At 38.6% G+C, this 27,592-nt stretch overlaps 1 protein-coding gene across 3 annotated transcripts in view; it reads left to right on the plus strand.

Annotated features, from left to right (window-relative positions):
- The window catches only part of CCSER1 (coiled-coil serine rich protein 1), a 998,177-nt gene that overhangs the window by 272,079 nt on the left and 698,506 nt on the right, over positions 1 to 27,592 (plus strand). For all 3 annotated transcript variants that reach the window (XM_058193884.1, XM_058193885.1, XM_058193883.1), the window contains exon 5: positions 12,258 to 12,375. In XM_058193884.1, the coding sequence (XP_058049867.1) occupies positions 12,258 to 12,375 (118 nt within the window). The remainder of the gene's footprint in view (positions 1 to 12,257; positions 12,376 to 27,592) is intronic.

Raw genomic sequence — 27,592 nt, forward strand, 5'->3', positions numbered from 1 at the left:
TACACAACATGCATGCGCAGCCACCGAACCGGTAGTAAACCGGTTTAAATTTCAACACTGGTGCACTTCATCAGATATCTCCCTCTACCAGAGTACTTAACAATACAATTTCGTTGCTATGAGGTAAGGTAGATGAGGACAGGAAGGAAGACAATTTCTCATCCAGTTGTGGGATCAGTATGACTTCTCTCCTCTTCAAATGTTTCTCCACTCAAAATAGTCATTTAAGATGTTATTTTTTCCCTATTCTATTCTATTCTATTCTATTCTATTCTATTCTATTCTATTCTATTCTATTCTATTCTATTCTATTCTATCCTATTCTATTTAATGTAGAACATGCAACTAGTGAGAGATGGAGGAGTAACTCTACAGTAAAGTAGACTGGACTGGACTGGACTGGACAGGATTGGACTTGACTGGGATAAAAAAGAAAAGAAAAGGATAGGATGGGATGGGATGGGATAGGATAGGATAGGATAGGATAGGATGTGCTGGAAGGGACCTTGGAAGTCTTCCAGTCCAGCCCCCTGCCCAAGCAGGAGAACCTATACCATTTCAGATAAGTGGCTGCCAAGTCTCTTCTTAAAAACCTCCAGTGATGGAGCACTCATGATTTCTGAAGGCAAGCTGTTCCACTGATTAATGGTCCTCATTGTTAGGAAGTTTCTCCTTAATTCCAGGTTGCTCCTTTCTTTGATTAGTTTCCAATCATTGTTTCTTGTCCTTTGGAGAATAATTTGACCCCCCCCTTCTTTGTGGCAGCCCCTCAAATACTGGAATATTGTGATCATGTCACCCCTAAGTCTTCTTTTCCTTAGACTAGCCAAGCCCAAATCCTGCAGCCGTTCTTCATACGTTTTAGTCTCCAGGCCTTTAATCATCTTAGTTGCTCTACTCTGAACTTTTTCCAAAGTCTCAACATCTTTATTGTAATATGGTGACCCAAATTATTTGCAGTATTCCAGGTATGGTCTAACTAGGGCTCTTTTGCAATCCCTTCTGCTATTGAATTGTACTTTTTAGACTGTAAATTTAGTTTAGTTTAGTTTTAGTTTTATTAGATTTTTATACCGCCCTTCTCCCGAAGGACTCAGGGCGGTGTACAGCCGAAATAAAATACAGAGTATATACAATTAAAAGAAATTAAAAGAAACTATTAATAAATGGCCGATAATTTAAAAATTAAAAAATTTACAAATGTTCAAAATCTCTAAAACCCCAATTTAAAATCACTATTTATGCCAGTCCTGCTTGAATAAATAAGTATGTTTTTAGCTCACGACGGAAGGTCCGAAGATCAGGAACTTGACGTAAGCCAGGGGGGAGTTCGTTCCAGAGCGTCGGTGCTCCCACAGAGAAGGCCCTACCCCTGGGAGCCGCCAGCCGACATTGTTTGGTTAAATTTAAGGTTAAAGATTAATTTTTTTAAAAAAATAAAGTTTTTAAGTCTGTTAATTTTTTGTAGCAAAAACAGCAATGAAGCCTGCAGTGTTTGAAAGACTGTCTGATTTATTATTACATAATTTTTCATGAAGAATGCTGTGATCTTGGTCACACAATAATGAAATTGTTAGTATTCAACGTGCTACAAGGCTTGTTTTTTAAATTTAATACGATAATCCACTTAAGTTGAAGCATGAGTAGAATATGAATGTGTCTATTTATGTCAGGGGTGTCCAAACTTGGTCCCTTTAAGACTTTTGGACTTCAACTCCCAGAGTCCCTCAGCCAGCAAAGCTGGCTGAGGAACTCTGGGAGTTGAAGTCCAAAAGTCTTAAAGGGACCAAGTTTGGACACCCCTGATTTATGTAGATATATAATATAGATATATAGATTTCCTTTCTTTCATTTTCATTTAGTAAGCACAAACAACACACATTTAGTCATTACCACACAGAGACAGACCCCTATATGCAAACCAGAGGTGGGTTTCAGCAGGTTCTAACCAGTTCTGGAGAACTGGTAGTGGAAATTTTGAGTAGTTCAGAGAACCGGTAGTAAAAATTCTGAGTGGTCCTGCCTCCATCTATTTTCTGCCTCCCAAGTCCCAGCTGATTGGGAGGAAATGGGGATTTTGCAATAACTTTCCCCTGGATTGGGGAGGGCATGGAGATTTTACAGTATCCTTGCCCTGGAGTGTAGTGGGAATGGAGATTTTACAGTATCCTTACCATGCAATGCCCACCAAGCCATGCCCACCAAGCCATGCCACGCCCACCAAGCCACACCCACAGAACCGGTAGTAAAAAAATTTGAAACCCACAATTGATGCAAACACTTAAACACCTGGATTTCTGTTTTCTGTTGCTCTGATATCAGTAATTAATGTGACAAATTTAGAATTACTGAAAGTTCAGTAAGCAAAATAATGAACATATAGAAGTGGGAATGGAAAATTGTCAGGAAATATTTCTAACTCGCTTGTTTTCAAAATCAGTATTTTCATTTCCAAAAATGTAAAATCAGAAAATATTCAGTCAAAGCCAAACTAATGCTATTACTGTTATCTTTTCATTGGTTTATTTTAAAATATATTGTTAATGGCAATTACTTGAATAATATCAGGTATCAATTTAGAAAAAGAGTTAAATTTCAGTGGGTTAATAATTTGCACATTCAGGAATAAAAAAACATGATCTTATAAGTAACATTTTAATGAATTAATCTGTAACAAATTCCTAAATAAGTTCCAATAATGTATGAGAACATGTACAGTAGCATATGGTTAAATGTATTTCATTGAAAATCAGATTTCTTAAGAGCTTTCCCAGCTGCCACTAAAATATATGACAGGATTCCACATTGTGACTATAAAAAAGGAATACGGTTTCTTATGTTATCTCAGCTGCTTTAACACTGGATCATTCCCAACTTTTAACTATTTTTCTTTCAGTTTATATTAGGCTGTGAAATTATCTTTTATGCAGGTATATTAACAGTTTTAATATTCATTTGTTGAGGCATAATTATCATCCAACATGGATATGTGAAATGCTAAACGGTCCTTCTGTGAGCAGCAGGAAACTTACTTTGCATCTGAGATATTTTTACTATATTGTGTAGGCTTATTTTCACTGCAAGCCAAAAATGAGATTTGAGCTTTGTATTTAGCAAGTCTAAGGTCTAAGTTCAAATTCTGGCAATTCCAATTAAAAGAACCAGATGGCAAGCAATCAGAAATATTTCTCCTTCTATAACCTGAAGGTCCTGCTGTCAAACAGAATATTTGGGATGCATTAACAGAAGAATTAATTTAGCTCATGGGAGTTAATCATTCCATTGTACTGTGTTCTGGTTAGTCTGTGCTTGGAGTACTGGGTCCTGTACTAAGTACACATTTAACTGGGACATGAGAAGACTACCAGTATAAAGAAACCCAAGCCCTATGAGGAGCCATTAAAAGGGGCTATGATGGCTCAGTGGTTAAAGATACTGAACTTGTCAGCTGGAAAGCTGGCAGCCTGGGTTTGAGACCTGAGTGCTGTGTGATGGAGTGAGTTCCCATTACTTGCCCAGTTCCTGCCCACCTAGCAGTTTGAAAGCATGCAAATGCAAGTAGATAAATAGATACCACTTCTGTGGGAAGACAATAGCATTCTGTGCACCTCATGCCAGCTACATGTCCATGGAATCGTCTTTGGACAATGCTGGCTCCCTCAGCTAACAAACACAGATGAGCACCACCAGTGGTGAAATCCAATTTTTTTTCTACCGGTTCTGTGGGTGTTGGCTTGGTGGATGTGGTATGGCTTGGTGGGTGTGGCTTGTGGGTATGGCAGAGAAAGGACACTGCAAAATCTCTATTCGCATCCTACATCAGAGGAAGGAAACTGCAAAATCTCCATTCCCATCCCACTCTGGGGCCAACCAGAGGTGGTATTTGCTGGTTCTCCGAACTATTCAAAATTTCCGCTACTGGTTCTCCAGAACCTGTCAGAACCTGCTGGATTTCACTCCTGAGCACAAAGTGATTTCACACACACAGAGTGAACTACAGTGAGACACAACTGGACAGGGGAAAACTTTACCTTTGCGAGGAGCCGCTAAAGGAGATTAAAGGCATTCTTAGATCAGTATAACAAGATACAGTAAAGGTAAAGGTAAAGGTTCCCCTCACACATATGTGCTAGTCGTTCCTGACTCTAGGGGGTGGTGCTCATCTCCGTTTCAAAGCCGAAGAGCCAGTGCTGTCCGAAGACGTCTCCGTGGTCATGTGGCCGGCATGACTAAACCCCAAAGGCGCATGGAACGCTGTTACCTTCCCACCAAAATTGGTCCCTATTTTTCTACTTGCATTTTTTATGTGCTTTCAAACTGCTAGGTTGGCAGAAGCTGAGACAAGTAATGGGAGCTCACCCCGTTATGTGGCACTAGGGATTTGAACCGCTGAAATGCCAACCTTTGGATCGACAAGCTCAGCATCTTAGCCACTCAACCACCGCGTCCCTTTAACCTCTACTATAGTGCCGCTCAATTTCTTTTCTCCCCCCCTTTCATCTCACATGAGCAGATCCTCTGCTTTTATATGTGTGACTTAGTTATTATCAGCTTATTTTTCTAACAACAAAAGTCCCCACAATGCTTAAAAAGCATGTTCTCTTGTTTTATTGTCATCTGGTTTTTTGCAGAAGCACTTTCCACCAGGGTATTTTTTTATTTTATTGGAATAATTTTACATATAATAAATATCGTCATATTCTAGAAATGTACTGTATATTAGGTTTGGCACAGATTCAGTTCCTCATGTTTCTTTTTTAATTGAGATCTCTTGCATGCATTCGTAATTTACCCAAGTTGAGCAAAACAATGAATATCCTTAACCCGTGCATTTATTAATGTTGCTGTTTCTAGATTTCATTATGATACTTAAGCAACATTTAGTGGGCTTTCCTAATCTTTCTTGATTATGATCCTTATAAAGGTACAGTATAACAAAATTTGTGATAGAGAAAATGGAAATGTGTGGCCACTAAGTGTCACTGTTTCCTTTCTGGAATCACCAAAAATGTGGAAATGCCTAAGGCATCCTTTTAAGAGATGTCATGTCTGACATAGTAGAGATTATAAAAGAATGCCTTTCAGAGTGGACACCTATCATTGCCCCAACCATCTTGGGGATTCACAGATAACTTTACGAAGGCACATGTTTTCTACATTTGTATGCCTGCTGAATGTTTCTATTCTTGTGGAAACATTTCCTCATTTATATTCTGGAATCTACATTCTTGAAATGTACAGTTTTACCACAAAATACACTGGCAGCCAACTGAATTATAGGTAGTCTTCGACTTATGACCAAAATGGATTCAAATTTCTGTTCCTAAATCAGAGACATTTAAGTGAGTTTTGCCCCATTTTACGACCTTTCTTGCCACACTCGTTAAGTGAATCGCTGCAGTTGTTAAGTTAGTAATAGGATTGTTAAGTAAATCTGACTTCTCCATTGAATTTGCTTGTCAGAAGGTCACAAAAGGGGATCACATGACCCCAGGACAGTGAAACCCACTTACCTTCGCTACTGCTTCGGGTTTGCTTCCGCACGGAAGCGCTTCTTCTGCTCATGCACAGAACCTTCTGCGCATGCGCAGATGGTTAAAAAATGGGGTGTAATGACATCCTGGCTGGTGGGTGGAGCCTCCCGCCACCGGCACTACTGGTTCGACGAGCCGGATAGAACTGGGGGGATTTCAACACTGCCCCAGGACACTGCAGCCATCATAAATATAAGTTAGTTGCCAAGCATCTGAATTTTGATCATGAGGATTTTGCAGTGGTTGTAAGTATGAAAAATGATCATAAATCACTTCTTCAGAATTGTTGTAACTTTGAGTGGTCATTAAATAAATGTTCATTAAGCTGAGGGCTACCTGTACAAAATCTGCTCCTTTTATTGCTCGCATAACTTCTTCACCACTTTGTTGGTTTGGAGACCTAGCAAGAGTTCCTGTTTTTTAAGTGGGCACCACAGTAGGATGGATAAAGTTATGACCTGGTTGATCATATAGTTACAAAACATGAAATTTCCGTTATTGTAATGGCTTGAAAGTGACACATTTAGTAGAAAAAAATGATACTTATTCAAACGTATCCCATTGTCAATCCTGTTGGCAGGTCAAGGAGTTTGCATTGTCAGGTTGAGAAAATTAGGTGGGAAGCAATAAAGACCAAAGGGATGTATTTAGAACAGCGGTGTCCCCGACGATAAGAGGCTGATGCCATGTAATCTCTAAAATATATGTTTTCTATAGCTTATGGTTTTTTTTTTGTTTAGACAGTCTAGATTTTGAAGTCAAATGAGTGAGATCCATACTAATGGATAGGTCATAGTATGGTATTGCACCAGCTGCAATTTGGAAGAATTATTTTGATAGTTGTGGTACAGATCATAATCTTATGCAAAAACCTATTAACTCTTTTTCATTTTTTAAAAAAGGCAATGATTAGGTCACTCACTAAGTCTGCTGATAATGCTTGAAACATTAAGCTATGACATTTTTCGTGCATAATTATAGCTTGTATGGAAAATAATTAGAGACTGTCTTTCTCCTGAGCCACCAAATAAGATATGAGAGTACCACATTATTTCACAACCAGTCAACCTTTTAATAATATATTCCATACTATTCGCCATCGCTTAACAATGTGATATTTTGATAGTTTAATACTATAGTTTGGCCACTAATACCTTTTATCCACAACTTCTGTTTACATTTGCTGTTATTGCTCTGCTAAATATGCAAATTAAATAAAAATCCCATTATAGGTTGAGCCCAATAGTTTTAGAAAGCTATATAAAGTATAGTTATAAAGTATAGGGGGCAATCTGCTGACTTTGTAAACTGCTTAGAGAGGACTGTAGAGCACTGTGAAATATAGGATATAGGGCTAAGACTATAGAATATAGTCTATAGTCTATAGACTATAGACTATAGTCTATAGACTATAGACTATAGACTATAGAATAGAATAGAATAGAATAGAATAGAATAGAATAGAATAGAATAGAATAGAATAGAATAGAATAGAATAGAATAGAATTTTTATTGGCCAAGTGTGATTGGACACAAAAGGAATTTGTCTTGGTGCATATGCTCTCAGTGTACATAAAAGAAAAGATATGTTCATCAAGGTACAACATTTACAACACAATTGATGGTCAATATATCAATATAAATCGTAAGGATTGCCAGCAACAAGTTATAGTCATACAGTCATAAATGGAAAGAGATTGGTGATGGGAACTATGAGAAGATTAATAGTAGTGCAGATTCAGTAAATAGTTTGACAGTGTTGATGGAATTATTTGTTTAGCAGAGTGATGGCCTTCGGGAAAAAACTGTTCTTGTGTCTAGTTGTTCTGGTGTGCAGTGCTCTATAGCGTCGTTTTGAGGGTAGGAGTTGAAACAGTTTATGTCCAGGATGCGAGGGGTCTGTAAATATTTTCACGGCCCTCTTCTTGATTCGTGCAGTATACAGGTCCTCAATGGAAGGCAGGTTGGTAGCAATTATTTTTTCTGCAGTTCTAATTATCCTCTGAAGTCTGTGTTTTTCTTGTTGGGTTGCAGAACCGAACCAGACAGTTATAGAGGTGCAAATGACAGACTCAATAATTCCTCTGTAGAAGGGATGCTATTGCTACTTCAAGAGAGAGAGAGGGAGGGAGGGAGGGAGGGAGGGAGGGGCAGACTGATGGCCACAGTGCAGATACCAGTTGGTTTATGTATGTGTATAGTTATGTATTTTCTATTTTGTTGGATAAATAGGTCTCTTTCAGTATCTCTTCCTTCCATTCCACCATCCCTCCTTTTCTAGAGGGGTTTATAATTATTTTAACTTAGAATGAAGCTCATATAGGTATATTCAGATAGTCCTTGTCTTACAAACATTCATTTAATGACCTTTGAAATTACAATGGGATTGGAAGAAACAACTTAAGACCAGTTTTTACACTTGTGACCGTTGCAGCTTCCCCATGATTACATGATCAAAATTTAGATGCTTGGCAATGGGCATGTATTTCTGACAATTTCACTATTCTGAGTGAATATGATTACCATTTCTAACCTATCCAGCTGGTTTCTGACAAGCCAGGTCAACAGCTTGTCAGCAGCCAGATTCAGTAAACCACTGCTTGTTTCACTTCACAACTGTGGCAAGCAAAGTTGTAAAATGGGGCAAAACTCAATTAACTCTTGCTCAGCAACTGAAATTTGTGGGCTCAGTTGTGGTCTACCTGAAATCATGCTCACATTTCCTGATAGTTTTTTGAAATACCTTCCTAATATTTCTACAGTGAGTTTCTCAAGGTCCTTTTCCTTTATATGTACATTTTTGGACTTTTTCTAGAATATGCACCTTTGAATGTGCTTATTGGATAATTGCATCATAAAGTACAGTAAAATGTGGATATTTAAGGATCATTGTGTTTTAATTTGAATAGTGATTTGAGAGTTGTGAACCAAAGTAAATGTACATTAAGCAGGAAACAACACTCTTGTGTGACTATGTCTGATTGTGCCATCTCTTACCAGAGGGAGCTTTTAATGTAAAGCAGCAAGGTGAAATGTTATGTCTGTTTACGGATGTGCGAGAGAGAATCTTAAAGAATTGTGAATTGTGAACATTGTCTGTTTCAATAAAAGAAAGTAAAACATAAATTAATCATTTTCATCTTGTTGCAGAACAATGTGACAAATCAAGATATTTCCCAATATCTATTTCTATGGAGTTTTGGAAATTATTTTCTTACAGCCATAAATTAGACTTCTCAACCTTTTTATTCTGGAATAACCCTTGGGATATTTTACAGGTCTCAGGTTCTCTTATCACAAAAGAGATCAATACTTTGGAAAACCATTCACTCTTATAAAACCTGCACAATTTATGCAGTACACCAGAGATGGATTTCAGCAGGTTCTGACCAGTTCTGGAGAACCCGTAGCAGAAATTTTGAGTAGTTCAGAGAACCGGTAGTAAAAATTCTGACTGGCCCCACCCACATCTATTCTCTGCCTCCCAAGTCCCAGCTGAGGAAGGAAATGGGGATTTTACAGTAACCTTCCCCTGGAGTGGGGAGGGAATGGAGATTTTACAGTAACTTTCCCCTGCCATGCCACCAAGCCACACCCACCAACCCATGCCATGCCCACTAAGCCATGCCCACAGAACCGGTAGTAAATAAATTTGAAACCCACCACTGCCATACCCCATTTACAACAATAGCAAAGTAGCAGACCTGCCACTTAGTCACAGCATACAAAAAAATCTCACCACTGAAAGTATACAGTAGCATTGTTGCAGAGCACAATGTTTTTTAAAAATATATCACAATATCTTGCATCTCCCTTATTCATGTCTTGTGGAACCGTAGCTGTGAAATTTGGACTGGATTGAGCTATTGGAAAACATACCTAGAAGGCAGTAGCAAAATCTCTCGTGTCTCCCTAGTGTTGCAAATAAAAACAAACCCCTACATGGTTGTATTGATGTATTTACATTACATTTAGGAAATAGAATTGGTTCAAGGGCTTTTTAAAAGCAGAAGTGAAGATGAAGATGAAGAGCTGCTTGGTGCTTGTTCCAGTGTTTTGTGGATGGAGTTCTGTTATTTTTGCATAATACAAAAGTCTATTTAGTGTGGCTGAACTTTTAAATTATAAAATGATTTGACTGCTTTGCTCTTTGAGTGCTTTTTATTTTCTTTGTTAAGATATTTAAAAGACGTTAACATTGTATTATTACTAGTTAATTCATTGGTGGGAAAACTGTATAAATTAAACAAGAGGTGCAGCTTGGTTTTTGAAATGATTATCTAGAAAGATCCCTTAGAAAAAGCTAGAATAAAAACCAAACTACAGTAAGCGAACAAAACCTAGCAAATAAACAAGTGCCAATCCATTGTTGTTGGAGATGGTGCTGCATATAATATACATCTGTTGTTTGAGGCAGCAGAATATGTCAACTTTCATACCAGTGGTTTATATTATTTGAATTTTAAAGTGGCATGGCCCAACCGTTAGCAACATTCCAAGTGACATTTTTCTTTTTAAATTCAGTTTAAAAATTAGTCATGTTTGCCACAGTTGTTAAGTGAATCACTGAAGTGGTTAAGTTAGCAGCACACTTGTTAAGTTAATGTATCTGACCCGTTGATTTTGCAGAAGGCTGCAAAAGATCATGACCCTTGCCAGTCCAAATTGTGATCATGTGACTATGGGGATGCTCCAAACGGTCATAAGTGTCAAAAATGACTACAAAACACATTTTCAGTGCCACTGTAACCTCAAATGATCACTAAACAAATGGTTGTAAGTTGAGGACTACCTGTAGTTTGAGGTGTGGAATCCTTGGTTCAGTTACAGGTATATTTTTCTACATAATCCTTTGCTTTATGGATTTCATTATAAAGGCAGTTGAATCATACTATTTTGCTTCATATTATCAGATCCAAGAGGGGTGGGTTCTAGTTATCTTTACTACAGGTTCGCAATGGGAGTGCCCATATGCATGTGCATAAGCTTTTGCGCATCAATTATGACCTCCGGGTGGGTGGGTGGGCGGAGCCTCCCTCTGCTTTTACTACTGGTTCTAAAGAACCAGACAGAACCGGGAGCAACCCACCACTGGATCCAAGGAACTTAAAAGCTCTTCATATATATATATATATATATATATGACATCTCTTTTCATTAAAATAAGTCAGTTTCAGCCTCCTCTTTTGGGATCCTGTCTTGATCCCGCAAAGCAAATATAACTGCATCCTTTGTGGCTGTTGTGAAAGGAAGAGAAAATAGGCAAAGCTTGATTGGGTGTAATTCATTTGCTAGTAATGGTCCTATTACAGTAATTATAATTTTGTCATTGTGGCTCTGCAGTGTTTAAAGAACCTGGCCTGTGGCTTAATTGCAGATTTATAGCAACCAATGCTTTGGGGAATACTGTTGTCTGTAATCATGTTTTGGCAGCTAACAGTTTAAAGAACAGAAGCTCCTCAGCAATTGTGGTGTATCTGAGAAGCACAACCACTGTCATTTGATCAGAATTTGAAGCAAAATAAGGATAAGCTCAATGTAACATAAATGTAGATATATAGCCTGGTGTGTATTATAGTTTTTAGACTGCATAGACTCAGCCTATGTAAGTTCTGTGGCATCTGACAAAGGAAAACAAAAACAGACAGACAAATAGACAAAATAACTGTTAAGGTGCTCCATACACTAGACTGGGAAGATCTAGCATCAAGTATTCAGTTGATTCCAGAGCCTCCTAAACCAAGTGACTATAAAAGTGGGTAGAAAATTTAATCTAGATTCAGATATAAAATATAATTAAAGAACCCATCATAGCTATACCAATTAACAACTTTATTGGAACAATTAAACCGCTGCATATCTACCATATACTTAACAATAACTGTTGTCTTTGAGTCGCCTGCCACAGGGGGAAAGTTAGCACTGGAACAGAATTCTAAAAAGTGTTGCTTTTTAAGTGTTATTACACATCACTCAGATGAGTAGGTTTCAGTTCTTTTTTTTTTTATTTATTTTTTTTTTTTGTTTACATTTATACCCCGCCCTTCTCCGAAGACTCAGGGCGGCTTACAATGTATAGGGCAATAGTCTCATTCTATTTGTATATATTTACAAAGTCAACTTATTGCCCCCCCAACAATCTGGGTCCTCATTTTACCTACCTTATAAAGGATGGAAGGCTGAGTCAACCTTGGGCCGGGCTCGAACCTGCAGTAATTGCAGGCTTTGTGTTCTTAATAACAGGCCTTACCAGGCAGAGCTAAACCGGCCCTATATTTGTCATCCTTCCCTGACAAGCCTTATTTCCTGCCATTTGAACTTAGAGGAAAGCCAGATGCTAGCAGTAGAGAACATAAGAAAAGCTATCAGAGCAGTTAAGAATTCCCCAATGTGTGGGAAAACAATGGCACTTCATTTCCTTCCCAGTCATCCGTTTATTAGTTCCTCACCATGCTTGCGTGTTGTTGCTGAACCATATACTGTAACTTCAGATGACTGATAAATAATCAAATATTAGTATGTTCCTTCCTGCATTTTTAAGGATCGAGGTGACATGACTTAATTAAAAAGGTTAATCTACCATTGGATAGATAACCTGTTTTGTCCCAAACTCACAATATCGTTTGAAGCCCTTTAGTGCATGTATGAGATGCTAATTTGAAAACATCCAGAAACAGGAGGCATTGTTGGACTGTTGGCAACTAAACTCTTGCTGTTTTGTAGTTTGCCGGGAAGATTCTCATCAATCAATCATCTCCTGTGCTGCCACGCTACTTACTCCTGTTGAATCAGCTGAAAACAAGAAAAAGGAATTTCCCCAAATGCCTGAAGTGACTAAACAGTGAGTGAACAATATAACTTCATAATTTTAATAGAACTCAACCAATCTGAATTGGCTTCTGCATGTCTTTTATTTTTGATATGCTATACAATAAGTTTCTGATAAAAGTTTCAATTCTCTTTTCCACTTAAGGGATGTTTCCAAAAACTGTTTCAAGAAATATCTATCAATTTACTGGAGTAAATTGTTTTTGGTAAATGTTGATCTGAATCTAAAACATCATTGACTAATGACTGACTGGAAGATTAAACGGGGTTTTGCATTTGTAGGATTTCCACAGTAATAATGGAATGAATAGATTAAAACCCACAGTATACAGTAAAATATACAGTGTATACAGTAAATTGTTTAATAGCATTTTGGTTTTCACATTTACACAAGAACACTGAAGTTGTTTAGGTCTAATCTGGTAGAAGTAGGCCATTTTTGTGGCATTTTGTCATAACAGAACTGTGGCTTGTGATTTTATTGTTAAATTTCCCTATTAACTTCATTTGTTGAAAGGGTGTACGAAGCACTCAAATTGCAATCATGTAATTGCAGGGATGCTGGAAGGTCATAAATTTAAGGACAAGTTATAAAATTGCTTTTGTTTGCTGATAATCTTGAGAATAGAATAGAACATAGGTGGGTCAAGGTTCAACTGTGGAGTTCTTGATGTGCTCCGAGCTTGTTTCAAACTCACTATAGACTAATGACGTTACCTAGTTGGGTAATGAAATGTCTGCAATCAAAGAATTAAGTTCAGAGCGCATCAAGGACACCATAATTTTCTTTTGAAATTTTTTATGACTCAGTTTAACTTGTCTTTTGCAACAGAAGATATGTGCCAATAATTTATGTCAGTGGATTGTTTAGATCAGTGACGGCTAACCTTTTTGCCGTCACGTGCCAAAAGTGTGGGGAGTGTGGGGAGGTCATGCATGTGTGTGCCCACACCCATAATTTAATTCCCCCCCCCCGTGCATGCCTGCGCGACTACCCTGCGGTCCCCCCGCTTTTGGCACGTGATGGCCCGGTGGGCCCGGTAGGCCCATTTTTCACCCTCCCCAGGCTCCAGAGGCTTACTAGGAACCTGCGGAGGGTGATAACGGCCTTCCCCACCACCCAGAGGCCCTCTGGAGACTGAAAACGGCCCATTTCCCAACTTCCAGTGGGCCCAGGTCACAAGTGTTATTTTTAAGTGTTACTACATATCACTCAGATGAGTAGGTGTTTTTGCTGGAAACTGGCAAAAAATGCCAGAAACTGGTAAAAACCATTGTGAATTGTGGTCAGGTGACTGCAGAATGCTGCTGACCCACCTGACATGCAGTTACGTGACCATGGGGTGATGCTGGTGTGACCATTTGTGATGCTTGGCTTTATGGGCCATTCTATGGCTGTGAGGGGCACTGTTCATCGGTGGTTCTCCTCCTACCTCTCCGACCGGTCGCAGACGGTGTTGACGGGGGGACAGAGATCGACCCCAAGGCGCCTTTTATGTGGGGTGCCGCAAGGGTCGGTTCTCTCGCCTCTTCTGTTCAACATCTATATGAAGCCGCTGGGTGAGATCATCCGTGGTCTTGGGGTGAGTTGTCATCTATACGCTGATGATACTCAGCTCTATATTTCCACCCCTAACCACCCCAACGAGGCTGTTGAAGTGATGTCCCAGTGCCTGGAGGCCGTACGGGTCTGGATGGGGAGGAACAGACTCAGACTCAATCCCACCAAGACCGAGTGGCTATGGATGCCGGCAGCCCGGTATAGTCAGCTAATTCCATCACTGACCATTGGGGGCGAACTATTGGCTGGATGCACGGCTGTCTTTAGAAGATCATATGATGGCCGTCGCCAGGGGAGCTTTTCATCAGGTTCGCCTGATACGCCAGTTACGCCCCTTTCTGGATCAGGCTTCCTTATGCACGGTCGCTCATGCCCTTGTTACATCCCGCCTGGACTACTGTAATGCTCTCTACATGGGGCTCCCCTTGAAGGGTACCCGGAGACTCCAACTGGTCCAGAATGCGGCTGCGCGGGAGATAGAGGGAGCACCTTGTGGCTCCCGTGTAACACCCCTCCTGCGTAATCTGCACTGGCTCCCGGTGGTCTTCCGGGTTCACTTCAAGGTACTTGTTATCACCTTTAAAACGCTCCATGGCCTAGGGCCGGGATATTTACAGGACCGCCTACTGCTACCATTAGCCTCTCACCGACCAGTGCGCTCTCACAGAGAGGGCCTCCTCCGGATACCGTCAGCTAAACAATGTCGGCTGGCGACCTCCAGGGGGAGGGCCTTCTCTGTGGGGGCCCCTACCCTCTGGAACGAGCTCCCTCTGGGGCTTCGTCAACTCCCCGATCTCAAGTCCTTCCGCCGCGAGCTGAAGACGTTGCTGTTTCGAAGAGCAGGACTAGCTTGAACGTAGTTTTAAATTGGGGTTTTTAAATCAGGGGTTTAAATGGGGTTTTAAATTTGTATTTAAAAGTTTTAAGGCATCAACTGAATTTAATTGTCTATTCTTTTTGCTGTTTTATATGTATTATATGTTTTCTGTTGTTTTATTGGCTGTGAACCACCCTGAGTCCTTCGGGAGATGGGCGGTATACAAATATAATAAATAATAATAATAAATAATAATAATTCCAAAGAGTCATAAAACCAATATTAAATGAAAACTGTCTGTAGCCATATAATATTCTAAACAGTATAACTGTAAGTGAAAGACTGTATGATTGGATTGGATTGGATTGGATTGGATTGGATTGGATTGGATTGGATTGGATCAGAGATGTCAAACTGGCGGCCCATGGGCCGGGTGCGCAGGCTACTCCCACCCCAGCTCCACGAATAGGAAAAATATTGTGAAATGTCACATGACGGCAACGTGACACCGTGAGTTTGACACCTATGGATTAGATTATGCAACGTGCTACTCTGGGTAGCTGATATCAGGAATAGGTGCAATTAAAGGGAAATGTTACATATATCACAGGCATTATTTGGATTAGGTATAAAGCTTTCTGAAATTTCCTGAAATTCAAGGCCTTAGAGTTTAATCAGTTGATTTTGATATTAGTAAGAAGTTGAATTGGTCACAAATACAAATCTTGGCTTAAAATCTATACCAACCTATCATATATAAGCGGAGATGGAAAACTGTGGCTCTTCAGATGTGGTTAACCTAGAGTTTCCATTGTCCTTCACCATTAGCCCTCATAGTTACAGAGGTTGGAGGTTCTAGTTTAATAATATTTGGAACCAATGTATTTTTCATAACGCGTTTATTTTTGATTTTGTCTCATTTTTGGTTCTTTAACACCTGTGATGTCTCTTGGATGATAATCTAGAGAGAGGCAAAGTTATCCATAATGAAGCAAAATCTACAAAAATCATATTTTAAATGGAAACAAATATGTTGTTGAAGCAAAACATACCATGTGATTGCCTAGGATATTTTAAAGAAATTTTATAAGCAGGTTTAGAGGAAAATGAGATAGAAAACTAATAAAGTAGAAATTTCTAGCACCTCAAGACTTTATTACATTTTTTGCACATAAGTCTTCTTGCTATATGAAATTTGTTGGGAACCAATTTACTGTTTAGATTCATAGAAATAAAACATTTTTTTTAAAAACTGCACTGATGTTTGGGGGCATACATTCCAGGTCGCCATGGTACTGCTAAGAAGTTGGTTCAGTGGGGAAAGGATTCAGATGCTAAAACATGCAAGGATTCAGAAGCTAAAATTTTCTTTTAAGTGATAGGAGGGGCTAAATATATTATGTCAATTCTTGAGGAGAAAAATAGAAGTCTGAGACATGATGATTTGGATTTTACTTTGACAAAAAATATTTCTCCTAGTTGAGGGAAAAAAAAGTACTTTATGTCTTGAGGGGAAAAAGGGATATTTCTAAGTGTAGCTCAATGAAACTCAAATACTTTGGGCACCTAATGAGAAGGAAGGACTCACTGGGGAAGAGCCTAATGCTGGGAAAGATTGAGGGCAAAAGAAGAAGGGGATGGCAGAGAATGAGGTGGCTGGATGGAGTCACTGAAGCAGTAGGTGTGAGCTTAAATGGACTCCAGAGGATGGTAGAGGACAGGAAGGCCTGGAGGAATGTTGTCCATGGGATCGCGATGGGTCAGACACAACTTTACAACTAACAACAAAGTGTAATGCATCATAGATTGTCATATGAATATTCAAACTGTCCTGGAGTCAACTGTCAAACTGTCCTGTCCTAGAGAATTCTATAGGATCTGGACAGAGTTAGGTGAGAAAGATATCTTAGCTGCTAAACATCCCGATTATTTAATGTTAATTGTGAAATAGCATTTTTAAAAAATGGTACGTAACATAAAAGTTTACAACAGCCCTCATTCACGACAGATGATTCATCAATATATTTATGCCTGATTCCCTTACTTTCAATGAGTTGTTTCCATTATATTTCCAGCTTCCATTCACTGACCAATTGTGGTCAGTGAATGGCCTGTGGAAGTTATCATTCTTCAGTTTCCAACTGCTAAATGAGAAGAGCCAGTTTGGTGCAGTGATTAAGGTGGTGGCCTAAAAACCAAGACAACATGAGCAGCACAGCAGTCCTGTTCTAAGCATAAAAGCCAGCTGGGTGATTTTGAGCCATGGATTCTATATTAATCTTTATTGTTGCTATGGGGAAAATAGAACGCAACTGTATGAAGTATGTTCACCATAGATAGGTAGGTAGGTAGGTAGATAGATAATAGATAGATGATAGATAGATAGATAGATAGATAGATAGATAGATAGATAGATAGATAGATAGATAGATAGATAGATAGATAGAATAGAATAGAATAGAATAGAATAGAATAGAATAGAATAGAATAGAATAGAATAGAATAGAACAGAACTTTATTGGCCAAGTGTGATTGGACACACAAGGAATTTGTCTTGGTGCATATGCTCTCAGTCTACATAAAAGAAAAGATAACTTCATCAAGGTAAAACACTTAAACACTTAATGATGGTCATAGGATACAAATTTAACACTTAATGATAATCATAGGGTACAAATAAGCAATCAGGAAACAATCAATATCAATATAAATCATAAGGATTACCAGCAACAAAGTTACAGTCATACAGTCATAAGTGGAAGGAGATGGGTGATGATAGATCGATAGATGATAGATAGATAGATAGATAGATAGATAGATAGATAGATAGATAGATAGATTGATTGATCGATAGATGATAGATCGATATATGATAGATAATAGATGGATAGATGACAGATAGATCGATAGATCGATGTATCGATAGATAGATAACACCATCTATTTCTTAAATGGCCTCTGAAAAATCATACCCTTGGCTAGGAATTTTAGTGTTTTCCAGGAGGACTTCAATGAATTCAAATGTCATGATATTTGATATTTTTATATTTGTGATTCCAAGATTTCATTTTTCTTCATTTTGGAGACTGTCAAGATCGAACCCCAGGCAATTGGCAGAGTCAGCCTGCAGTATTGCATCCTAACTCCTGCACCATCTTGGAATTAAATTCTGAATGGGGGACTCCTGTGCTGGCATCCTAACTCACTTATGTTAACTATTTCTTACAGAGATCCAAAGAGTTTGGGCTGATTTACAACAATTCAAATCTTTCAAAAAGCTTCCAAGTCCTAACAGATTAATTTCCAGCCAGTTTGCTTATTAAATATTATAAGTAAAGTATATGCCAGACACATTTATGATTAATTTGTCAGATGAAGGAAAAGTGCTAGCTGGCAACTTTTGATGAAAGTATCTACTTAAATTATCTGAAAGCAAAATACCCCCGTTGCTTTTCACGAATTCCATGTTGCTTTCCATGAACTAAGAATGGCTTTTGATAATAGTCAATGAAGAGACTATGAAGGAAGTTGGCAGCGTCTTCTGCAGACTCCATCTACTCTAGTTGATAATGGGAACATGGGAAGGTAAAATATATTGTTGTCAGAGTTCCCACTCTCAAGGCACAGATGACCTGGCTCAAATTATCCTACTTGGACACATTATGCAGAGATCTAGCTTTTTGGAGGAGGCTCAGATGCTGAGAAAGGTAGAAGGAACAAGAAGAGGATAAGCAGTAGTAAGTAGATGGATTCAGTTATTGTGTCAATAAGTGCACCATTGGAAGACCTGAAAGACAAATTAGAGACAGATTGTCATGGGAAAAGTCTATGTGGATGCTATGTTGATCCTGACTTAATAGCTCAACAATCGGTTATAATCTGAGATATTTTTGTATCTCCCATACTAATAGCAGTTAAACAAAGTGAATCTTATATTAACCCAATTGTTAATAATATCCCACTAGACTTGAAATCCTGGGCTTGGAAAACTTGGAACTCCGTCGCCTTCGACAAAACCTAAGTTTAACTCATAGAATCATCTATTGTAATGTCCTTCCTGTCAAAGACTACTTCAGCTTTAATTGCAATAATACAAGAGCAACCAATAGATTTAAACTTAATGTCAACTGCTTTAATCTAGATTGCAGAAAATATGACTTCTGTAACAGAATCATCAGTGCTTGGAATACTTTACCTGACTCTGTGGTCTCTTCTCATAATCCTAAAAGCTTTAACCAAAAACTTTCTACTATTAACCTCACCCCATTCCTAAGAGGACCATAAGGGGCGTACATAAGCGCACAAACGTGCCTACCGTTCCTGTCCTATTGTTTTTCTTTTCTTCTTCATATATATATATATATATATATATATATGTTTTCTGAGGTTTTCACGGGTGTTTGTATATAGGTCTTTGGTTGTTCGGGTTTTCTCCCGTGTAAAATTGGAAGTGTCTTGGCGACGTTCTGGGAGCAATGTGTGATCGCAGCTGTTTCTTCCTTTTAACTGCTAGTGGGGGTTTGAACTGATTGGGTGGGAGCTTGGCTGTGCTCTGATTGGATGGGGGTTTTTCTGTGCTCTGATTGGCTGGGGGTGTGTCCTGTGTTGGTGGGGGCTTGGTTGTGCTCAGTCTAGTCTGTGCTGCAGGGGGATTTGAGCTGGTGAGCTGCATAGCTGTTGTTTGGCTTTGTATATATGCTTATACCTTTATATACTATATAACCTTTCTGTATGATAGTTACATATATTGTTGTGACAAAATAATAAATAAATAAATAAATAAATAAATAAATAAATAAATAAATAAATAAATAAATAAATAAATAAATAAATAAATAGTGCAATATAGGCAATTTCAAATACTCTTTCCTGTGGTTAGATCAGGGGTGGGCTTCAAAAATTTTAGCAAGGTGTTTTCTGCCTGGTTGCTGGGTGGGTGTGGCCATGGTGGGCGTGGCCTAGTTGGCCTCCTGCACCATGGTGAGGGGAAGGGGCATTTTTGCCCTCCCTGGTTTCCGGAGGCTTTTCTTGAGCCTCCGAGAGGGCGAAAATGGTCTCCCCAGGCTCCGGAGGCCCTCTGGAGGCCGGAAATGTGCCCATTCTTGAACTTCCGGTAGGCCTTCTTTTTCACTCTTCCCAAGCCTTCATGCACACCCTGCACTTACCTGCATCCAAAACGGGCCGTGTTGGGACTCCTGTGAGGGGAGAGGGGGGTCGGGCCAGCGAGGAGTGGAATTTGGGGGTTCTCCAAACTGCACAGAATCTTAGCTAGAGGTTTTCCCGAACCCCTAGCAGCCCACCCCTGGGTTAGATCATAAACTTCTTTCTATCCTTCTGTATGCTGTCATTATTCCGTCCATGACTAAATTTGCCCTCTCTTCAGGCTTTAATGACATTGTGTGCCATGATGAAAAAGTAGAAATTAATTACTCTTTAAAAAAAAGTGATCATTGACCAAGAAATGTATCAATAGCCCCATATTTGGAAAATCAATTGTGTCCTGATTGAAATAGTTTTTCAGCTATTTAGGAATCTATTTTTCAGTGGTTGGAAATAGGAAATGTTACATCTATGGAGATACAATAGCCTAGAACAGGGGTCTCCAAACTTAGCAACTTTAAGACTTGTGGGACTTCAACTCCCAGAGTTCTTAAAGTCTTAAAGTTGCCAAGGTTGGAGACCCCTGGTCTAGAAAGAGTCCATTCAAAATTTATGAGAATCATGCTTTACTTTCTGTGATTTGTACCAAACACCCTTCTTTAGCTGGAAATGGATAGGGTTTATTTGGAACCTGACAGGTGAATTTATCATTTAAAATGCAGGCCAAAGCAACTGTTTTCAGGTGAGTCTTATCTTTGTACTGTTACCTGTATACATATGTGTTAACTTCTGCTGTAACCATCCATCTGATAAGTATAGATAGAAAGTGTGAAGTATATCGACAAAAAAAGAGGAACCTGGAGCCCGAAAACCATGTTTTATTACTCTTAGCTGCTTAATCTAAATTCTTTTATTTATTCATTTTTTTTATTTCTTTAAAAAACTTTTATGGTCAACCTCAGTTGCTCACAGCAAAAAACAGTAAAACATAAAGACGAAGCAGTAATATACTAGCTTTGATAAATTCGTCATATTAGGTCTTAAAAATGGAACAAAGAAATAAACGAAGGAGGCAAAACTATGAAAGCAAGTAACGAGTCAGATGGGGAGACCCCCCCAAGGTATAAGGTGAAATTAGAAATAGATAATAAAACTTTCTGTGTGCATTAGCTGTGCAGATACTCAGAAAGAGCTATTTTGCTGAATGAGAAAGTGTCTGATCAGATTTGTTATTGTAATGAACTGGTGAGGCTTTTTATTAGCCTGTGTGGCAGCTGTTAACATCCTCATAAAACATATTGCCAACCAGAATAATGCTAAATTGCTGTTCAAACACAACGTTGCATAGAGCCAAGGATAGAAATAGATTATAATGATTTACAGATGATGCCTATTTTCCTCCATGGGTGTGCTTACTTTTTCTATATCAAATCTAATTCTGTGTCAAGAAAATTAAAATCATTTTTTAAGAACTTCTGATTGCGTGGCTGCATTGTTTTATCCACTGCCAGATACATGACTGCCTGTAAGTTTATTACGTCTTGGAAGTCTTTTATTCAGTATACTTGGCATGGCTTCAACCAATCAAGAGAGTGCTAAGGCAATTTTATACCTGCTTTTTAAATGCTGGGAATGATAAAGTGCAGCAGACAAGCATAAAGAAATAACGGAAATATCAGTTTGCAAGTCTCTGTGCACAAAATCAAATTTCGTTTTCCCATGGTATGGTCAAAAACTGTGTACAACCACAGGTGTTAGAAGTAATGCAATATATGAAGAAGATTTTTTTTATCCATTCAGTGACTAGTATTTAATACAATACAGTGCAAAATGATAACATAGACAAATACTGTATAAATGAAATATTAAAACTATAAATCCAAGCTAAACAACTAAATTTGTACTTTTTTTAAAAAAAAATCAAAGGATAAAATACAAAACAGGAGGATTTAGAGAAAAAAGACATTAAACAAAAAGTAAAATCAGAATTGCAAAGAGGGGTGGGGGGAGAAAAAACGGGAAATGGAACAAAGGAATAACTTCCAAGTTTCTTCGGTACAAATACAGATATAAAATACATTTAACCTCTCACTGTAAAACCAACAATAATACACAATTGTTCTATAAATAATTATAATTGTCAAATCCTAAAATTAAATGTTCATTTCTTTCAGTTTCTAGCAAGAAGTTACTAAGCCTGTAATCCTACAGAAGTATATTAACCTGTAAAAACAAACAGAACCGATGGTCTATTACAACTAAGATATTTATTTATTTTATTTATTATTTATTTATTTATTTTATTAGATTTCTAGACCGCCCTTCTCCCGAAGGACTCAGGGCGGTGTACAGCCATAATAAAAATAAACAATGTACAATTAAAAATAAATTAAAAAACTTATTATACAGTTTGGCCAAGAAATTTAAAATATATAAAATCTAAAAAAACCCAATTTAAAACTTTAAAACTTTAAATTTAAAATCTTGACGATTTAAGAGAGCCCCGCGCGAACAAACAAATATGTTTTCAGTTCGCGGCGAAAGGTCCGAAGGTCCGATATTTGGCGTAAACCAGGGGGAAGTTCATTCCAAAGAGTAGGAGCCCCCACAGAGAAGGATCTTCCCCTGGGGGCCACCAGCCGACATTGTTTGGCGGACGGCACCCTGAGAAGTCCCTCTCTGTGTGAGCGTACGGGTCGGTGGGAGGCATGAGGTAGCAGCAGGCGGTCCCATAAGTACCCAGGCCCCAAGCCATATGATCCAGTATATAGCTTCCATAAATATTTTTAGGGGTCATCAGAAATAAGTTAAAATAGGCAAATCGATTGGCTATTTCTGAGGATTTTTAGAGTTTCAAAACTACCACTATAGCTCTATGAATATAATTTTATATTTATTCTATAAATTATATAAATATTTTAATTTTTATAGATATCTGTGCAAAAGAGAATCCTACTGAATTCCAAAGCACATACAGCTATATTTGCAATCTATATGGAATTTTTGTAAGTCAAGGATTAATGCCAAAATGAATTGCATTCATTTAGAGTTTCAGAGGAATTGAATAATGTAGAGAAATTACCTTCAGAGGAACCTGGATGTGAGACTTTGACTCTCAGATCCTGCTGGACCTCTCAGTAATCTTCCAACTTAGTATTATAGTATAGTATTATAGTATTATTAGTATTATATAGCATAGTATTATATAGCGCAACAAAGAATGTTCTTTCTGCACCAACTCAGAAAGCTCAAACTGCCCAAGGAGCTGCTGATTCAGTTCTACAGAGGAATTATTGAATCTGTCATCTGCCCCTCTATAACTGTCTGGTTTGCTGGTCTGCAAGCCAACAAGACAGACACAGACTTCAGAGGATGATTAGAACTGCAGAAAAAACAATGGCTACCAACCTGCCTTCCATTGAGGACCTGTATACTGCACGAGTCAAAAAGAGGGCTGTGAAAATATTTACAGACCCCTCACATCCTGGACATAAACTGTTTCAACTCCTACCCTCAAAACGACTCTGCATAATAGAACAACTAGACACAGGAACAGTTTTTCCCCGAATGCCATCACTCCGCTAAACAAATAATTCCCTCAACACTGTCAAACTATTCACTAAGTCTGCATTACTATTAATCTTCTCATCGTTCATATCTCCCATTTCCTCCCACTTATGACTGCATGACTGTAACTTTGTTGCTTGTATACTTATAATTTTTATTGATTGTTTCCTAGTATGATTCGATTGCTTATTTGTACCCTATGATTATCATTAAGTGTTGTACCTTATAATGCTTGACAAATGTATCTTATCTGTATGTACACTGAGAGCATAGGCAACAAAGACAAATTCCTTGTGGGTCCAATCACACTTGGCCAATAAATAATTTTATCTGTCTGTCTGTCTGTCTGTCTGTCTGTCTGTCTGTCTGTCTGTCTGTCTGTCTGTCTGTCTGTCTGTCTATCTATCTATCTATCTATCTATCTATCTATCTATCTATCTATCTATCTATCTATCTATCTATCATTTTGGACTATGTGTAAGTATTGAGAATGGACGGCACTGTTTTATAGTGGTTCTCTTTCCTGACCAGTGGTCCCAGAGGTATTCCTCCTCCTCCTCCTCCTCCTCCTCCTCCTCCTCCTCCTCCTCCTCCTCCTCCTCCTCCTCTACCACCAAATCTTACAGACTCATGATGGCTTAGGGCTACAGAAAACACAATTAAAACAGTAAGTGATCTCAACACCAATAGTAACATAATAAAATATAATTTCACACACATGAAGCTGCTGGGGGAAATCATCCACTCAGGATAGGATGAAATACCTTTAATATGCTGATGATATTTCGTTATATATATATCATCACCTCAGGCTTAGCAGGAGCTGATGTTCTGATCTGGTACCTGGTGTTTACATGAGGAGGAACAGGTTCAGTTTTAAGCATAGTGAGAAGCTGCTGTCCTTTTTTTTTTTTTTTCAAATTCCACAGTAAATCTACTCCTGACTATAGACAAGGCAGCTGTCTGCTGTAGGCAGCAATTGTGTAGTTTGGGGATTGTCAGAGAGGGAGTTGTTGAAGTCAGAGTTCCTGCTGAGGTGTGAGTCAATTTATGAGCAGGGTGACCTTTATACAGCAAAGCTTAATTGGAGAATAGGAATTGTTAATGGTCACTCATGCCCTTGTAACTTTGCCTCTAGATTACCATAATTGGCTCTATATGGGGCTACCCTAAAGACATGCAGCTGATGTTAAATGCAGTGGCGGGTGTAATAATGAACTCTGCCTAGCTTGCCATTTGATTTTTAACTGCATTGCATCAGAGGTCGGTTTCAGCAGGTTCTGACCAGTTCTGGAGAACCGGTAGTGGAAATTTTGAGTAGTTCAGAGAACAGGTAAGTACCACCTCTGACTGGCTCTGCCCCCATCTATTCTCTCCTCCCGAGTCCCAGCTGAAGGAGGAAATGGGGATTTTGCAGTAACCTTCCCCTGCAGTGGGGTGGGAATGGAGATTTTATAGTATCTTTCCCCTGCCACACCTACCAAGCCGCGCCCACAGAACCGGTAGTAAAAAAAAATTGAATCCCACCACTGCATTGCATCGTTTGCTATTACACTATCTAATTCAAGGTGCTGATTATTACATATAAAGCCCTACATAGCTTGGACCTAAGCATCTCTGTGATTAAATATTTCACACGTAGTCTGCCATCCAGGAAGAGTTCTCAATAGAGGTTAGATGATAGATGTGATGTCAGAAGGAATGCTGATGGCAGAGAGAATACCCCAAATGACCATTCTCAGTTTTCACTGCGTTTTTTTTTAATTGTTTCTTTTTGTCACAACAGTATACACAAACAATTGTCATAGATAAAACAACATATCCTGAAGAATATATATATATATATATATAAGTAAAAAAATATGCATCAACTATATTAATTTGATATAATGAAGGGAACAATAGGACAGGAACGGTAGGCACTTTTGTGCTCTTATGGACGTCCCTTATAGTCCTCTTAGTAATGGGATGAGGTCAATAGTAGACAGTTTGTGGTTGAAGATTTTGGGATTTTGAGTAGAGACTATGGAGTCAGGTAATGAGTTCCAAACATTAACAACTCTGTTACAGAAGTCATATTTTCTGCAATCAAGTTTGAAGCGGTTGACATTTAGCTTGAATCTATTTTTTCTCTTGTAATATTGCGATTGAAGCTGAAGTAGTCTTTTATAGGAAGGATATTGCAATAGATGATTTTGTGTGTTAAACACAGGTCATGTTGAAGTCGACGGAGTTGTAAGTTTTCTAATCCCAGGATTTCAAGTTTGTCGGTATAAGGCATTTTGTTGTTTTCGGAGGAGTGAAGAACTCTTCTAGTAAAATATTTCTGGACTCGTTCTATTGTATTTATGTCAGAGATGTGGTATGGGTTTCTTTGGAACAGCTTACTTCCTGGCATAGGAATGACCCCTTTCCTACATGTGGACAATGAAGACCTACCTAGTTCTTCCCTGAAGCTTTTGATAATGGTATCAACATTTCTCCAGAGATGCTGGGATATTTGGATATAATGAGAAGGCTTTTTATAGTAGAGTATGGTTTCATTTGTTATCATTAGTGCATTGTTATTATTTCTTCTGTTTTAACCTCGTTATACATGTACTGTAGGAATTGAAAACTGTTCAGGACAATCCTTTTGAAGCAGCATAAAAGAAAGAAGGAAAGGGAGAAGGAGGTTATAACTGGGAGGCAGAATCAACACCTCTTGTGTAAACATAGTGGTTTTCTTTTCACATAAAAAGCTCTTCGGTTTAGAACTGATCAGTCACACTGAATTATTTTCCTATTACACTGAACTAGAAATATGCATAGGTTCATGGTTCATAGGAAGTAGCAAGGAGATTTAACATATTCAAAAGTATACGGTAGCTGTGGTTTATAACAAAGTTATGAAAGCTACCTAAGATGAATAATTTAAAATACGAAGAATGTTATAAATAAGGAAACTGGAACAAACCTAGACCAAACATACATACCATATTTTTCAGAATATAAGACGCACCGGAGTATAAGACACAGCTTAGTTTTTGGGGAGGAAAATAGGGGGGGGGGAAATCTGCCTACCAGGTATTCATCTGGTTAGCGTCCTTAGTCTGGTCAGCTTCAGCACATCAGTTTGCTGGTTTTTTATCCCCTGCTTGAGGATAAAAAACAGCTTCTAAGGCACAGCTGAAATGAAGCAGCAGTGAGAGAAGCAGGCAAAGCACGGGGAGAGCTTCACTTAGTAAGCGCCTAGTTAGGGCTGAAAAAAAAGCTTCTAAACAGCTGAGAGTAGGAGGGAACAAGCAAAGCATGGAGATCGCTAGCACCTCATTAAAGCATAGGAAAGAGTGGAGGGAGCAGGCAAAGCTGGGAAGATCACTTCACTTGCTAGCCTCGTTAATGCCTCGTTAGGGCTGAAAAAAAGCTTCAGAAAAAGCTACATTCGGAGTATAAGATGCACCCTAATCTTCAGCCTCTCTTAGAGGGGAAAAAGGTATGTCTTATACTCTGAAAAATACGGTATTTTTTTAAACAAGCAAGTTTTTGCTGTGTTTTCTTGCAAGGGCCAGTTTAGCTCTGCCTGGTAAGGCCTGTTATTAAGAACACAGCAGCCTGCAATTACTGCAGGTTCGAGCCCGGCCCAAGGTTGACTCAGCCTTCCATCCTTTATAAGGTAGGTAAAATGAGGACCCAGATTGTTGGGGGGGCAATAAGTTGACTTTGTAAATATATACAAATAGAATGAGACTATTGCCCTATACATTGTAAGCCGCCCTGAGTCTTCGGAGAAGGGCGGGGTATAAATGTAAAAAAAAAAAAAAAAAAAATTACAGTACAGTATCTACAACCATTTTTTAGTGACTGTCCAAATTTACAACAGCACTGAAAAAAGTGATGGGTGCAGCTACAACCTTCGTAGCATCCCATGGTCTCATGTTCAAAACGACATGTGTTTATGATGATTGCAGCATCCTGGATTTACAGGATTGTCTCCGCCGCCTTCGACATGACCTGAGTTTAACTCATAGAATCATCTATTACAATGTCCTTCCTGTTGAAGACTACTTCAGCTTCAATCGCAACAATACATGAGCACACAATAGATTTATGCTTAATGTGAACCACTCCAATCTTGATTGCAGAAAATATGACTTCAGTAACAGATTTGTTAATGCTTGGAATGCACTATCTGACTCTGTGGTC

This window comes from Ahaetulla prasina, chromosome 8, assembly GCF_028640845.1.
Source record: "Ahaetulla prasina isolate Xishuangbanna chromosome 8, ASM2864084v1, whole genome shotgun sequence".
In the NCBI taxonomy this organism is placed as follows: domain Eukaryota; kingdom Metazoa; phylum Chordata; class Lepidosauria; order Squamata; family Colubridae; genus Ahaetulla; species Ahaetulla prasina.